At 41.9% G+C, this 16,507-nt stretch overlaps 1 protein-coding gene across 5 annotated transcripts in view; it reads left to right on the top strand.

Moving 5' to 3' along the window:
* The first annotated feature begins 428 nt into the window (after positions 1-428).
* prkg3 (protein kinase cGMP-dependent 3) overlaps positions 429-16,507 on the top strand; it is a 29,630-nt gene continuing 13,551 nt past the window's right edge. For 4 of the 5 annotated variants that reach the window (XR_014380646.1, XR_014380645.1, XM_082961928.1 and 1 more), the window contains exons 1-14: positions 429-798; positions 1,148-1,870; positions 9,022-9,111; positions 9,229-9,291; positions 9,420-9,552; positions 9,664-9,830; positions 9,968-10,081; positions 10,209-10,314; positions 10,423-10,486; positions 10,582-10,659; positions 13,781-13,869; positions 13,999-14,064; positions 14,154-14,201; positions 14,309-14,468. Coding sequence is in view for 3 of the 5 variants with exons in the window: in XM_082961928.1 (XP_082818054.1) it covers positions 1,813-1,870; positions 9,022-9,111; positions 9,229-9,291; positions 9,420-9,552; positions 9,664-9,830; positions 9,968-10,081; positions 10,209-10,314; positions 10,423-10,486; positions 10,582-10,659; positions 13,781-13,869; positions 13,999-14,064; positions 14,154-14,201; positions 14,309-14,468 (1,236 nt within the window). In the remaining 2 variants the exon portion in view is untranslated. The remainder of the gene's footprint in view (positions 799-1,147; positions 1,871-9,021; positions 9,112-9,228; positions 9,292-9,419; positions 9,553-9,663; positions 9,831-9,967; positions 10,082-10,208; positions 10,315-10,422; positions 10,487-10,581; positions 10,660-13,780; positions 13,870-13,998; positions 14,065-14,153; positions 14,202-14,308; positions 14,469-16,507) is intronic. The other variant, XM_014145183.3, reaches the window with a different exon arrangement.

Raw genomic sequence — 16,507 nt, 5'->3', positions numbered from 1 at the left:
ACCTGCTCTGGCACAATTTAGTGCTAATACAATGTGGTTCGGTATTGATCTCTTTGTCTTTACCGCTCTCTCTCTAACCCTGTGTCAAAAGGCCTGTGTATTCATGGATGTTTTTTTTCTTACAAATGGAGATCAAGACGAAGTATGAGGAGTATTCCTCTTCCCTCCCACTCCTTCTTCATTCCTCTGTTCCACGCTCCTCTGACCTCCCCTTAATTTTCCCCCTCCACCTCTTCTTTTTTCCTAGCCCCCTCTACTTCAACCTCCCTGAGTTCCTGCACTTTTCCTCCTCCCTCCCTCCCCACCCATCCCTCCTCCTCGGTTCTACCCTGTCTTCCTCTATCTGGTGTGATAGGAGGTGCCTCTGGGGTCTGGTTAATGATACAACACTGGAGCTGCTGAGCACACAGACAGATAAAGAGAGACAGGGGGAGTGGAAGAAAAGGAGAGAGAGAAAGAGAGAGAGAGAAGTAAGAGTAAGAGGCATGGGGGGAGCCAGGTGAGATCAGAGAGTGGAGAATGAGGGAGAGGAAAGATAAAGGATTAGGTAATAGTAGGTAAACAGAGAGATAGGAGTCAGTGTGTTAGTGTCTGTACAGGTGAGTGGACTGAATAGGATTTCCCTTCAAGCTACAGGTGGAGAAAGCCTGATACAGGACCTACACAACACTTATCCTTAGCTGGAGTTACAGAGTGCTGGAGGAAGGTCTTGAACCTCATGTGAAGATCCATGTGGTCACCCTAGCAGCTACACAGACTCACCCTCCGTCCTACCCCTCCTCTCTTCACAGACTACAGGTGAGTCTAACTTAAGTCTTTTCCCCTGTTGCATCAATGTATTTGTGCCAAAATGAGACCTGTTGGAGTAACATCAGAACCCAGTTGCAACTATGTGCATCTAGTTTTTGTGAGCTCGGGTTGTGACTTTAGTGACTGGCTTGGGGGCCAGTGGACTTTTTAAACATGACTGACATGCACTTCACACCAATGAATTCATATTTTCCATTTAGAAATGAAATAGTTTTGTCTATAATTACAGAGTGGAAAATGTAGTCTCTTTATCTACTTTATTATTGTTAGTTGTTTGCTGGGTGACTTTACAATCACTGTAATACCATGTCTAATCTCTGCCCTGTCCAATGTTCAGGGTGAAGTAAAGGTAATTGGGGTCACGTGAAGAGCGGGCGCTAGGCAGTGCGAGATGGCATCGGAGGAGATGGCTGCCGTTTCATGGGCTCTGAACCAATTGTGCTATTGTGTGTGCTTTGTCGCGTTATTTGTAACTTATTTAGTACATAATGTTTCTGCTACCGTCTCCTTTGACCGAAAAGGATGACGCAGATGCTAAGCTACAGGTCTATTTTGCTAGCACAGACAGGAAAATGTTCCGGGAATCTTCTGATGGCATTGATGAGTAGACAACATCAGTCACTGGCTTCATCAATAAGTGCATCGATGTCGTCCCCACAGTGACCGTACGTACATACCACAACCAGAAGTCATGGATTACAGGCAACAGCCGCACTGAGCTAAAGGGTAGAGCGGCCGCTTTCAAGGAGCGGGACTCTAACTCTAAGAAATCCCACTATGCTCTTCACTATGCCCTCCGACTGCCCTCAAACAGGCAAAGCGCCAATACAGGACTAAGATTGAATCGTACAACACTGGCTCTGACACTCATTGGATGTGGCAGGACTTGCAAACTATTAAGGACTACAACGGGAAGCACAGCCGCGTGCTGCCCAGTGACACAAGCCTAGCAGGCGAGCTAAATTACTTCTATGCTCGCTTCGAGGCAAGCAACACTGAAGCATGCATGAGAGCAGCAGCTGTTTAGGACGACTGTGTGATCTCGTTCTCCATAGCCGATGTGAGTAAGACCTTTAACCTCTATGGGCTAGGCGGGACGAATTCGTCCCACCTACGTAACAGCCACTTGAAGCCTGTGGCGCGATTTTCAAAACCTTAAAAATCCTATTACTTCAATTTCTCAAACATATGACTATTTTACAGCTATTTAAAGACAAGACTCTCGTTAATCTAACCACACTGTCCGATTTCAAAAAGGCTTTACAACGAAAGCAAAACATTAGATTATGTCAGCAGAGTACCAAGCCAGAAATAATCAGACACCCATTTTTCAAGCTAGCATATAATGTCACCAAAACCCAGAAGACAGCTAAATGCAGCACTCACCTTTGATGATCTTCATCAGATGACAACCCTAGGACATTATGTTATACAATACATGCATGTTTTGTTCAATCAAGTTCATATTTATATCAAAAACCAGCTTTTTACATTAGCATGTGACGTTCAGAACTAGCATACCCCCCGCAAACTTCCGGGGAATTCACTAACATTTTACTAAATTACTCACGATAAACGTTCACAAAAAGCATAACAATTATTTTAAGAATTATAGATACAGACCTCCTCTATGCACTCGATATGTCCGATTTTAAAATAGCTTTTTGGTGAAAGCACATTTTGCAATATTCTAAGTACATAGCCCAGGCATCACGGGCTAGCTATTTAGACACCCGGCAAGTTTAGCACTCACCATAATCATATTTATTATTATAAAAGTTTGATTACCTTTTGTTGTCTTCGTCAGAATGCACTCACAGGACTGCTACTTCAATAACAAATATTGGTTTGGTCCAAAATAATCCATCGTTATATCCGAATAGCGGCGTTTTGTTCGTGCGTTCCAGACACTATCCGAAATGGTAAAGAAGGGTCGCGCGCATGGCGCAATTCGTGACAAAAAAATTCTAAATATTCCATTACCGTACTTCGAAGCATGTCAACCGCTGTTTAAAATCAATTTTTACGCCATTTTTCTCGTAGAAAAGCGATAATATTCCGACAGGGAATCTCCTTTTCGGCAAACAGAGGAAAAAAATCACAAAGGTCGGGTCACGCGCGTAAGCCCAGAGTCCCTTGATCGGCCACTTGAGAAAGGCGATAATGTGTTTCAGCCTGGGGCTGGGATGACGACATTCTGTTTTTTCCCGGGCTCTGAGCGCCTATGGACGACGTAGGAAGTGTCACGTTAGAGCAGAGATCCTTAGTAAAAGATAGAGATGGAAAAGAAGTTCATGAAATGGTCAGACAGGCCACTTCCTGTAAAGGAATCTCTCAGGTTTTGACCTGCCATTTGAGTTCTGTTATACTCACAGACACCATTCAAACAGTTTTAGAAACTTTAGGGTGTTTTCTATCCATATGTAATAAGTATATGCATATTCTAGTTACTGGGTAGGAGTGGTAACCAGATTAAATCGGGTATGTTTTTTTATCCAGCCGTGTCAATACTGCCCCCTAGCCCTAACAGGTTAAACAGGTCAACATTCACAAGGCCTCAGGGCCAGACGGATTACCAGGACATGTACTCCGAGCATGCGCTGACCAACTGGCAAGTGTCTTCACTGACATTTTCAACCTCTACCTGACGGAGTCTGAAAAACCAACATGTTTCAAGCAGATCACCATAGTCTCTGTGCTCAAGAACACTAAGGTAACCTGCCTAAATGACTACCAACCCGTAGCACTCACGTCTGTAGCAATGAAATGCTTTGAAAGTCTGGTCATGGCTCAGCGTTCAATATCATAGTGCCCTCAAAGCTCATCACTAAGCTAAGGACCCTGGGACTAAACATCTCCCTCTAATACTGGATCAGGGTTGTGTGCTCAGTAGCCCCCTATACTCTCTGTTCACCCATGACTGCATGGCCAAGCACGACTTCAACACCATCATTAAGTTTGCCGACGACACAACAGTGGCAGGCCTCATCACAGACAACGATGAGACAACCTATAGAGAGGTCATCAGAGACCTGGCCGTGTGGTGCCAGGACAACAACCTCTTCTTCAATGTGATCAAGACAAATGAGATGATTGTGTACTACAGGAAAAGGATGACCGAGCACGCCCCCATTCTCATCGACGGGGCTGTAGTGGAGTAGGTTGAGAGCTTCAAGTTCCTTGGTGTCCACATCACCAAAAAACTATCATGGTCCAAACACACAAAGACAGTCGTGAAGAGGGCATGACAATGCCTAATACCCCTCAGGAGACTGAAAAAAGTTGGCAAGGGTCCTCAGATCCTCAAACGGTTCTTCATCTGCACCATTGACAGCATCCTGCCTGGTATGGCAACTGCTCGGCCTCCGACCGCAAAGCACTACAGAGGGTAGTCCGTATGACCCAGTACATCACTGGGGCCAAGCTTCCTGCCATCCAAGACCTCTACAGCAGGCGGTGTCAGAGGAAAGCCCATAAAATTGTCAGAGACTCCAGTTACCTATGTTATAGACTGTTTTCTCTGCTACCACACATTAAGTGGTACCGGAGTGCCAAGTCTAGGACCAAAAGGCTCCTCAACAGCTGCTACCCCCAAGCCATAAGACTCCTGAACAGCTAATCAAATGGCTCCCCGGACTATTTTACGCTGTTGCTTGTCACTGTTTATCGTCTATGCATAGTCACTTTACCTCTACCTACATGTACATATTACCTCAATTACCTCGACTAACCTGTGCCCCCGCACATTGACTCTGTACTGGTACCCACTGGTACCCCTGTATATAGCTTCACTGCTGTTATTTTATTGTTTCTCTTTAATTATTTGTTATTTTTCTATTTTCTTCCTGTAGTGAGTCTATATTGCATTCATAGAGGAAAATGAGGACTCGCAGGTGTAAGTCGATCCAAACATTGTTAGCACATAAAATGAAGGTTTCTTTATTGTGCTGTATACATCTGAGCATGCCACCCACAACGCACACAAGGACTCGGCACTTCTGAGCACATCCCTGATTTGGCTCGATGTCTGGAATTCGATCAGTTCAGTTTGAATTGCAGCCTCATCCAGTGAGGGTATAGTTTTCTTAGCAAGGGAGGAGTATTCTCCACCTGGGCGGACTGTGAGAGGATCACGACAAACACAATGAAATCTGGTGGTTAAATTGTCCCTCAGCTGCTTGATGAAATCTTCCATCACCTCTGTGACAATGCTGCCGCCTGGTCCAAATCAAACAACTCAAGCTTCCTAGTCTTTACTCAAATTTCTCCACCAGGTCCAGACTGTTTCCATCTTCCTTGTAACTGCAGATTTAACCCGTTTACTTTACAGAATATGTCCACACAAAAAGCTGTGTGTGCAGCTTGCAGTTAACGATTCAATGTTTCTGTGTCGGGCCACTATATGGGGCGGTTATACCACTGAAAGTTATATGCTTAGATTCATAATTACGTCTGAGATTGAACTATTTGCAAACAGCGATATTTTTATTTCATTTCATTTTCATTGAATAATACACACTGGCTTGGCATTGGGAAAAGATGTTAAGATGAACGCATATCTCTCTGTCCATTCTGCACTGAAACTACGATTTTTATTATCCACCTTTCTTTTGATACTTTTTGAGAGCAACATTTTATCTTGCTGTCAAGCAAATTGTTCTGAACAAATGTTGACTTCAAAAAAGTAATGTAGCCTACAGTAGGCTATGTAGACTTGTTTTTCTCCACCAATCAACCACCGAGAAATAGACAAAAATACAAATAGCAGATACATTCCATTACAGCTGTGCAATCGTAGGTTTGGACAGCAAGTTTCTCTATGAAGTCAAACACAGACTGCGCGTCTCACCCACTTCAAAGTAGGCCAAGAAACGTTCCCGAATAAAGCCCTGATCATCCACATACCTGACAATAACTGACAACTGCAAGCAGACTGGTGGCACCATAGGTCCCAGAGCGGTGGGGCAATTTTTACCCCCTAGGGCCTGGAGATTTTCCTTATGTTAACCTAACTAGGAAAACTCTGGACCCTATAAGGTATGACAGTGATTAATCAGTTGTAAAAAGGTTTCATATGGGCTATGGGACCAGTTTTTCCTAATCAGGTCACATGGTTTTAAAAAAACTCCTGACCCTGGGGGGATGAAACCCGTCAAACTGCAGCTACCTTATATTTGTTCATATAAATTATATTTAGACCGGATAAGGAGAGGGATTTCCTCTACCCAGACACATAGACAACAGAACTCACAGGGCTGAGCTTGCTTAATGCATGTTTGCATCATGCAGGCCTATGCAACTCTAGGCCTTATAAAACATTTACTCACATCTGTCATCACTATTATGTTGACTGATTAATTTTGGATTAAAAACATATAGGCAGGCTAGCCAGCCCAATTTTGAATATAAACTAAATTTGATCACATTCACATTTTCTCTTGACACATAAATGGACTATAAATACTTAACGTTACCAATTAGTTTACCCTGACCAGATGGACAGGGTAGATAAGATGTAACATTATGTAGCTGCTCTTATTAGTATCCTACAGTTGATCAGACTGAAAAATAGTCTCATTTTCATCCCATATGTCACGTCTGTCGTAGAGAGGGGACCAAAGTGCAGCGTGGTTGTAGTTCCACATTTTATTAAATCCGTGAAACTTTGCAATACATAAATAACTGAAATGTCAAAACAAGAAACCGTGACACAGAGAGAAACAAACACTACTCAAAATATAACAACCCACAAAACCCAGGAAGAAAAACCCCTACTTAAATATGATCTCCAATTAGAGACAACGAGGACCAGCTGCCTCCAATTGGAGATCAACCCCCCAAAAAAACAACATAGAAATAGAATACTAGAACTTAAACATAGAAATACAAAACATAGAAAAACACAAAACACCCCATGTCACGCCCTGACCTACTCTACCATAGAAAATAACCTCTTACTATGGTCAGGACGTGACACCATACAGCATGTCAGATTTCTGATGTTTAGGTGTAGAGTTTTTGCTTGGGTCTGTCCAGAGTGATTATGTGTTATCATCTTTGCTAAATAAATACTGGAGGAAAGTGGAAAGCCTACTTGAACAAACGTGAAAAAATGCGCTGCGTCAACCTCTCTCTTTAATCTACATTCTCATGCATGGATGGACGCTATCAAATCATTCGGAAAAGACAGTCACAAGTTCGATATGTGGGCATTCATATGCTCACTGCTTTTGTTTTGCCGTTTAGCTGAACAAACGATGTTCTTCAGGTCACTGTACACACCTTTCAACCAAGGCTCAGACTTTCCAAAAAGCAGGCAAGGCCAGCAATACAGGTGGCTTGATGAATGGCTCCCTGTTAACCAGCTATAATATTGATACCAGTTGATATTGAACGCCCTCACCTTTTCATCCTTCTTCATGAAACTGATCTCAGGCAGAAGTCGACCCTCCAGTGTTACCAACTAATTTTCAGGGTAAGTTGCTAGAGGCAGGTTGATTTGTTGCTAAAAGACATTGTGATGTCATTGCGTGATAACGTAAAACTGCGTCATTACGTAGAATATACAATAATGTTACTCAAATTGACTGGCCATCTCAGCGAAAAATATGATTTGACATTTGTTCAGGTACAGACTCCCACTCTTTTCTGTACTTCTGGCTGTACAATTTGGATTGAGACATGTTGATTGATGTTGTAAGTTCTGTTCAAGATCAAACATTCGTGACCAACAATATTCATTGGGTTTGGCTCGTCGAACCCGTACTACTGCTGCTGCAGTCAGAAAACAATTTGCAATTTGCTGAAATTGCTGCTGGCCTGTTGCTGCCTGTGCACGAGCTGAGCGCCTGCTGCTGATGTCACTCACAATGCACTTTTGCAGCCAGGCACGTGTGTTGTGAATGAGTGTGTGACAGAGAAAATCGTTTTTGTGTAATTTAGAGGGTAAATGCGTGCATTTAAGCGTTTGAGTCACTTTTCAAAAGTTGCTAAAAGTTCAAAATACATTTTTAAAAGTAGCTAAATTTGTTGCTAGTTGCTATTTGAAAAAGAAGTTGCCAGGGTAGTCTGAAAAAAAATGTTAAGTTGGCATCACTGCGACCCTCACTTTTAATTCGCATCTTTTCTGTGTACCCCAGAGAATGAAAGGGGTTCTTCAAGCTGTCCTCCAGCTACACCATGGTGCTACCCCAGACAGTGCTGTTGAAGTTACTGTAGACTTTCAATGCAAAACTGTGTATTTTACTCAATTATTTGGTGACATATGAGTATATTTACTATAGTTGTATCTAAAAATTATAACTTTTTTAATGTTTCTAATGTTTTTAATTTTAGGAAATTTCACTGAGGAGGATGGTCCTCCCCTTCCTCCTCTGTGGAGCCTCCACTGGTCTACATCTGTTGTATTTGGCGCATGTGACAGATAAAACTAGATTTGATGGGGATGTGTGTGCTAGGCTAATTGCTAGGCTAACCCTGTGATTTGTTTGCCAAAGCAGTTTTTTATTGACTACTAAATTAGCCCTCGCAATCAGTGCTATTGTAAACTGATCAGTGTATTTGGGTAGGATTTTTTGTTCACAGCTGTGTGTGTGTCCCTGCTAGCGTGTGCATGCATACTCATACATCTGAATGGCCCAGGGAGATGTACTGTATATGCACAGACACATTCAAGAAAACACAAACAATTAGTGTTCCCATGAGAGAGTGGGTTTGTGTTTAAGACATGCACCAGCAAATTATTCCTGCACACACCAAAAGGTAGCTTTGATTTTAGAAACAATTGTCTGATTTATGAGACTGCAAAAAGGTACACAAATATTAGTCACGAGTGTTTAAGTGAATATAAACACTACGTGACCATTTAATTAGGACAGGACTTTGCGTTAGTGATAAGTTTCTTTTTGCGTTGTCTTCCCAGGGTGTGATGGTATTTACAGTACCTCCTGTTGGTAGCCCATCATTTGTGTGCATTATTCATGATGACAGTATAGAGACCTCTCGCTGAATGCTGGCTGTGTGCCAGTTTAATGACAGATGAGGCAGCCCCAGGGTGTGTGCGAGTGCGTGCGCACGCATGGGTGGGTGCATGTTTTATGCAGCTTGTATGAGTACATGTGTGCATAAGCACTTACATTTTGTGTGTAAGCCTACATGTTAATTTGTTTTCCATCCTGTGACTCCTCACACATCCTCTACCCCTCCCCTCAGCCATGGAGTGCCAGGTGGAGGAGCTGAGGCAGCAGCTGGAGAAACAGACCCTGATCAACCAGGAGCTGCAGAACCACAACAATGACCTGGGTACAACCACAATCACGACCCTGACCATGATTATGATCACAACCAAGACTACAGACATAAAATAAACTATGATCTAAACCACAACTATCACAGCCAATGATCTCCTTTCACCTCTAGAAAGAAGACTGCAGAAGACGGAGAAGTTTCTGCAGGAGCTACAGAGTCATTACCATGACCTGGGTAAAGGGCTAAATGTGACTATGGCAATCCCCTGGGTGATGAACGGCAGCCATTTGTGTCAGATCACTAACCAAAGAGCAGCATGCATATTAACCCCATGTCCTGTGTGTGGTGTGTATCTATTCCAGAGTTCCCTGATCAGAGGATCAGTAATGAAGGGGGACTTGTGGTCAGGAAGAGCAGAGCGGCTGTCATGGCCCCTGAGCCAATCCCAGAGGATCAGCAGGAGATCATGAAGACTAAAGTCAAGAAGACCGTCAGGTGATTGGCTAGGGCTATGCATGCAGCATCATGATATGTACAGTATCATGTGTTATGTAAGGTCAGTAGAGTATGCTGGTGTGAATATATACAGTATGTCTCGTTCCACAGTGAGACGAGTCTGATTGTCAAGGCCATCCAGAAGAATGACTTCCTGAGTCGCCTTGATGATGAGCAGATCACCATGATGGTGGAGCTCCTGGTGGCCATCGACTTCAAACCAGGAAATGATGTAATCAAGGAGGGCACTGAGGGAGACAGCATGTACATCGTAGCAGGTATGTGTGAATTTCTCAACCATATACGGAGATACACAACACACATTTCCCAAATAAGGGTTGCTATGTCTGCTTACTATTCCCAATTAAATGATAACCCTCACCCCTCAATGTCCCCCCTCTATCTCTCCCTTCAGCGGGTGAGCTCCTTGTCAGTCAAGCAGATCGTAACCTTCGAACCCTGACCTGTGGGGATGTTTTTGGAGAGTTGGCTATTCTGTATAACTGCAAACGCACAGCCACAGTCAAAGGTGAGATGCTATTATAAATATGGTAAATAACTGTGTACCTTCCTACATTCTGTATTATGCATGTGTGCCGTACCGAATATTGCTTGTTGTTATGAATGAATTGTCCCCCTCACTCCCATCATCGTAGCCAAGACAGTGGTGCGTCTGTGGTATATGGAGAGACAGATGTATAGAACCATCATGACCAACAAGTCCAAGAAGAAACGTGAACAGCTAATGGGCTTCCTAAAAACGTGAGTTTACACACTTAACCTTCCAACTTGCACTCTCTTGGTCACACGCACATGCACCCACCCACCAGCACACTCTGCTAATTCTGCTCTGATATGCTTATGTATCAGGTCTCAGACTCTGAAGGCCCTAAATGACAGTCAGCTCTCTAAGATAATTGACTCCATGGAGGAGGTTTGTACTCAGCCATTTGACACACCTCTCCATACTAGATACATTTTCCAGAGCATTAACATCCAAATCCATATGAAATCTGTTCCTTCTTGTAGGTGAAGTACCAGAACAATGATGTCATTGTACGTGAGGGGGCGGAGGGCAACACGTTCTACATCATTCTCAAAGGAGAGGTACAGGGGACATGTTTGGTGGTTACAGTGATCCAAAACTAGGAAAGTTATGACACACAAATGGGCTGCTACACAGTCACTGTGAGAGCTCTTTCTAGAGCACCCAGTTAAATTGTGGTTTATAATTTATTTTAAATCTCTTAATAGTTAACTCAGATTTTTCCCACTAGTTTTTCTTCATTTACTGTCATCCTAAACGAAGATATTATATTAATTTATATTAAGTTGCTTTCCATGATGTGGAAAGTATTTGTTACTACATTACAAAAGCTGACCCCATCGAATTGGGGGGAATTACACATCCTTTTCACCTCAGATTGGGGATGTGAAAAAAGTATAGTTTTATTTTATTTTACCTTTATTTAACCAGGTAGGCTAGTTGAGAACAAGTTCTCATTTGCAACTGCGACCTGGCCAAGATAAAGCAACGTAGTTTGACACATACAACAACACAGAGTAACACGTGGAATAAACAAACATACAATCAATAATACAGTAGAAAAGTCTATATACAGCATGTGCAAATGAGGTAGGATAAGGGAGGTAAGGCAATAAATAGGCCATGCTGGTGAAGTAATTACAATATATCAATTAAACACTAGAATGGTAGAATGTGCAGAAGATGAATGTGCAAGTAGAGATACTGGGGTGTAAAGGAGCAAGATAAATAAATAAATAAATACAGTATGGGGATGAGGTAGTTGGATGGGCTGTTTACAGATGGGCTATGTAGTGAACATGATGACAAAAGATCAATTATTTTAAACAGATCAACATCTTCGGTGTTGTGCTGTTGATTTTGTCATAAGTGCTGGGGTCGCAGAACTGACATGCTGACCACAACGCTCGTGTCGCGTTGCCAGGCGCTAAAATAGAGCATCTGCGTTGCCAGGCGCTAAAATAGAAGTTGCTTCTATTTGTGGCTCAGAACGTGCTGCAAGTCCTGCCTCTCGCATCTCCTCATTGATTTATAGAAGCAGATACCCACACGTCATCTCCTCATTGGTTATACCCAGGTGGGTGATTGAAAGACGAACTGAGGTCAGTGGTCGTTGTGGTAACTATGAAAGTTAGATGCCAATCGCCATATAAAGTCCAAAGAAGAAAACGTCTGGAAGGAAGAGAGATGACTAGAAACGATTCGGTTGACTGTTTTATGTGTGGATTAATTGTCGGAGTAGAGGACCTTGTGCATTTCAGGTAAAATAACAACTCAATGTTCATATCTCAGGACAAATTAGCTAGCAACAGCAAGCTAGCTAGCTAAATTGCCATAAATGTCTAGCGCTTTTCGACATTATTGGCATTTTTCCTATTTTGTTGACTTACAACCTAGAATTAAAATAGATTTTTGGGGGGTTTGTATCATTTGATTTACAAAACATGCCTACCACTTTGAAGATGCAAAGTATGTTTTATTGTGAAACAAACAAGAAATAAGACAGAAAACAGGAAACTTGAGCATGTATAACTATTCAACCCCCCAAAGTCAATACTTTACAGAGCCATCTTTTGCAGCAATTACAGCTGAAAGTATCTTGGGGTATATCTCTATAAGCTTGGCACATCTAGCCACTGGGATTTTTGCCCATTCTTCAAGGCAAAACTGCTCCAGCTCCTTCAAGTTGGATGGGTTCCGCTGGTGTACATCAATCTTTAAGTCAAACCACAGATTCTCAATTGGATTGATGTCTGGGCTTTGACTAGGCCATTCCAAGACATTTAAATGTTTCCCCTTAAACCACTCGAGTGTTGCTTTAGCAGTATGCTTAGGGCCATTGTCCTGCTGGAAGGTGAATCTCCGTCCCAGTCTCAAATCTCTGGAAGATTGAAACAGGTTTCCCTCAAGAATTTCCCTGTATTTAGCGCCATCCATCATTCCTTAAATTCTGACCAGTTTCCCAGTCCCTGCAGATGAAAAACATCCCCACAGCAAGATGCTGGTGTTCTCGGGGATGGTGTTCTCTGGGTGATGAGAGGTGTTGGGTTTGCGCCAGACATAGTGTTTTCCTTGATGGCCTAAAAGTTCAATTTTAGACTCATCTGACCAGAGTACTTTCTTCCATATGTTTGGAGAGTCTCCCACATGCCTTTTGGTGAACACCAAACGGCTTTGCTTATTTTTTTCTTTAAGCAATGGCTTTTTTCTGGCCACTTCCGTAAAGCCCAGCTCTGTGGAGTGTATGGCTTAAAGTAGTCCTATGGACAGATACTCCATTCTCCAATGTAGCAAATACATGTGCATGCACCACTTTTCCGTTCTTTATTTTAAGAATTTTTTGAAAGAAGTAATTTTTTTCATTTCACTTCACCAATTTGGACTATTTTGTGTATGTCCATTACATGAAATCCAAATAAAAATCCATTCAAATTACAGGTTGTAATGCAAGAAAATAGGAAAACTCCAAGGGGATGACTACTTTTGCAAGGCATTATAGATATTCCATACAAAATCTGCCGTTTCCAGCTACAATAGTCATTTACAACATTAATAATGTCTACACTGTAACATTTTTAAATGTTGTCTATTGTTAGTAGTAGCTATTTGTATAGTCAAGGATTCGTCAGAGCAATATTTCACATCACATTTTGTTACAGACCAACAGATCAAGTAAACCTTGAATTTGTAGATTTAAAATATCCCTCTAGTGGCTAAGGTTGACCTATTTCTTGAAAATCTAAGATCTTTGATGGGTTGGAAGCAGAAGTTGTGCCAGGATGTAATCACTGCCACCTGGTAAAGTTAGCATAGAGCTAACTTGTATCATGTTATCTGATGGGACCAGATACAATTTAGCGTTTTGTCACATGCAAGTAAATCAACTATATTAATTGGGTGATACACGTTTCCAGCGTGAGAAGCTGTTTAACTTTATGTTTATGTTTGCAAGTAAGACTCCACTGTTTTTGTACACCCTTTGTTTGATGATCATAGTGAACAACAACTTACTACACTAGTGGAGGATTGGAGTCTACAATTCTCCTACCTGTGCTTACCAACCCATGTGTTTACTAATGACAAAAATGTGTGTGTGTATGTGTGCGTGCTAATAATGCCTGCGTATGTGTGTGTGCGGATGTGTGTACATGCATGTGGGCACGTGTGTGTGTCTGCCCTCAGGTCAAGGTGACTAAGAAGTTGAATGGGCAGGAGAAACAGATTCGCAAGATGGGCAAAGGGGAGCATTTTGGGGAATTGGCCCTGATACGGTAACCATGGATACATTAGTAGCTAAGGCTATAAATATACCTTATGTTGTTCATTAAAATGACCCTGGTGTGCAGTAGCTATTAGTTAATGTGGCTGCTCATAAGTGTGGATCTGTATGTAACCTGCAGTGAAATCCTGAGGACTGCAACATGTACTGCTGTTGGCCCTGTGACCTGCTTCTCCATCGATAAGGAGTGAGTCTGAACAAGTAATATTACATTTCTTAATCGATTGGTTTATGGATAGATTGAATGACTAATGGTCTGTTATGTTACACTTCTAGGGTGTTTGAGGAGACGATCCCCATTGAACACCTGGAGCTCCATGATGAGTGAGTACAAAGACACTCTTGCCCCTTTTAGCAGTACCCTTCTCCACCTAGTTCTATTTTCACCACTTTAGTCTAGTCAAGCTGTGTAACTGTTGTCTGTGTTCCAGCATCAGCTCTAAGGTTTTGGAGGAGCCAGATGCTCCAGAGAAGACCAGTCCTAGTTCCTATCTGAGACTGAAGGACCTGATCCCTGTACTGTACCAGGAGGGGCGTTACCAGGGAGAACCTGTCACTCTCGGAGTGGGAGGGTTTGGTCGCGTTGAACTGGTATGTGTGTGAGTTTGGTGTTGTAGTTGTGTTTGGCAAGTTAGAGGCTGAAACCAACTGATTAAGTATTTCATATTTATTAGGATCCCCAATTTGCTGCTACCGATGCAGTGGCTACTCTTCCTGGGGTCCAAACAGGAAACAACACAACATTAAATACATAATATATATATATAAATACATAGCACTACATTTACATTACAATGTAGCCATTCATCAGACGCTCCCATCCAGAGCAACCCACATCTAGTTCATTCATCTTAAGATAGTCAATACATAATACAATATAACATGCATACAAATGTCTGTCTCTTCACAATCCCTGTCGTGCCGTAAGGTGTTCTTTTATCTGGTTTTTGAATCTGGTTTTATTGCTAGCATGAGTTACCTGGGGTGGCAGAGAGTAACATTTAGTCATGGCTCTATTTAATAATGTGTGTTTCCCAGCCTCTATTCTGGACCTGGGGACTGTGAATAGACCTCTGGTTGCATGTCTTGTGTGATATCGATGAGTGTCTGAGCTGTGTGCCAACTCCTTGAACAGACAGTTCGGTATCTTCAACACATCTATAAGCGGTCATACAGTACAATACGTTTTGTAGGTGATTCTTATGCTGATGATGTAAAGAATATTTGGTGGTCTGCACCCATTAAGAAAATTACTGTAAAAACGGGTAAATCCACATGGATTGATGAGTAATAAAAAAAAAAATTATGGTTGAGGGGGATGAGGCAAAAGGTATGGCAAATATATCAGGCAGCAGAACCGATTAGCAAGTGTACTGCAAATTGAGAAATCATGTAAATAAAAAGAAGAAGAAACTATAATATTAAAACAAAGAAATTATATAAAGAATGATAGTAAACAGCTTTGGAGCACCTTAAATAACATTTTGGTCAAAAAGGCAAACTCAGTTCCATAATTCATGGAATCAGATGGCTTGTTCATCATAAAACCCACTACCTAAGAATAGTAAAGCCCCCTTTACTGGACTGTAGGACCTGTCTGGTTGACTGAGATATCAAGAAAGCCGAGCAACGCCTGATCACGGACAGACCTCTTCCCATTTTAGTGACATTGGGTTTATATGTTTTGACCATGGTAGCTTGCTATCTAGGGTGACACCCAGCAGTTTAGTTTCTTCAACTTGCTCAATAGCCACATTATTCAAATATAGAGCCAGATGAGATGTAGGGTTATTTCTCCCAAAAATTATGCTTTTACGTTTGGAGATATTCAAAGCGCCTTCAGAAAGTATTCACACCCTTTTTCCAAATTTTGTAGCCTGAATTTAAAATTGATAACATTTTTGTCACTGGCTACACACAATACCCCATAATGTCCAAGTGGAATAATGTTTTTAGAAATGTTTAATAGTAATAAAAAATGAAAAGCTGAAATGTCTTGAGTCAATAAGTATTCATCCTCTTTCTTATGGCACACCTAACTAAGTTCAGGAGTAAATATTTGCTTAGCAATTCACATAAGTTGCATAGACTCACTCTGTGTGCAATAGTAGTGTTTAACATGATTTTTGAATGACTACCTCATCTCTGTACCCCACACATAGAATTATCTGTAAGATCCCTTAATCGATTAGTGAATTTCAAAAACAGATTCAACCACAAAGACCAGGGAGGTTTTCCAATGCCTCGCAAAGAAGGGCACTTATTGGTAGGTGGGTAAAAATAAAAAAGCAGACATTGAATATCCCTTTGAGCATGGTGAAGTTATTAATTACACTTGTATCGTGTATCAATTGTTCCATATACGCAGGGAGTCAGGAAGCAGGTGAAGAAGGTGAGTTCACTAATGATATATGCAGATAAACATGACAAGGGTACAGACCGTGAATCAAAACAAACCAATACTGCCTAAAGACTGAGGCTACTGAGGGCTAAATAAAGGAGAGGTAAATCAAGGTGATGATGAAGTCCAGGTGTGCATAATGATGGGGAGCAGGTGTGCGTAGTAATGGTTGCCAGGGCTGGTGGTTAGTAGATTGGCGATGAGGTGCGCTGGAGAGGGGGAGTGGGAG

The sequence above is a fragment of the Salmo salar genome, chromosome 15, assembly GCF_965601325.2.
Source record: "Salmo salar chromosome 15, fSalSal1, whole genome shotgun sequence".
Lineage (NCBI taxonomy): Eukaryota > Metazoa > Chordata > Actinopteri > Salmoniformes > Salmonidae > Salmo > Salmo salar.
The sequence above is the reverse complement of the archived record's forward strand: the minus strand, read 5'-3'. Positions and strand labels throughout refer to the sequence as shown.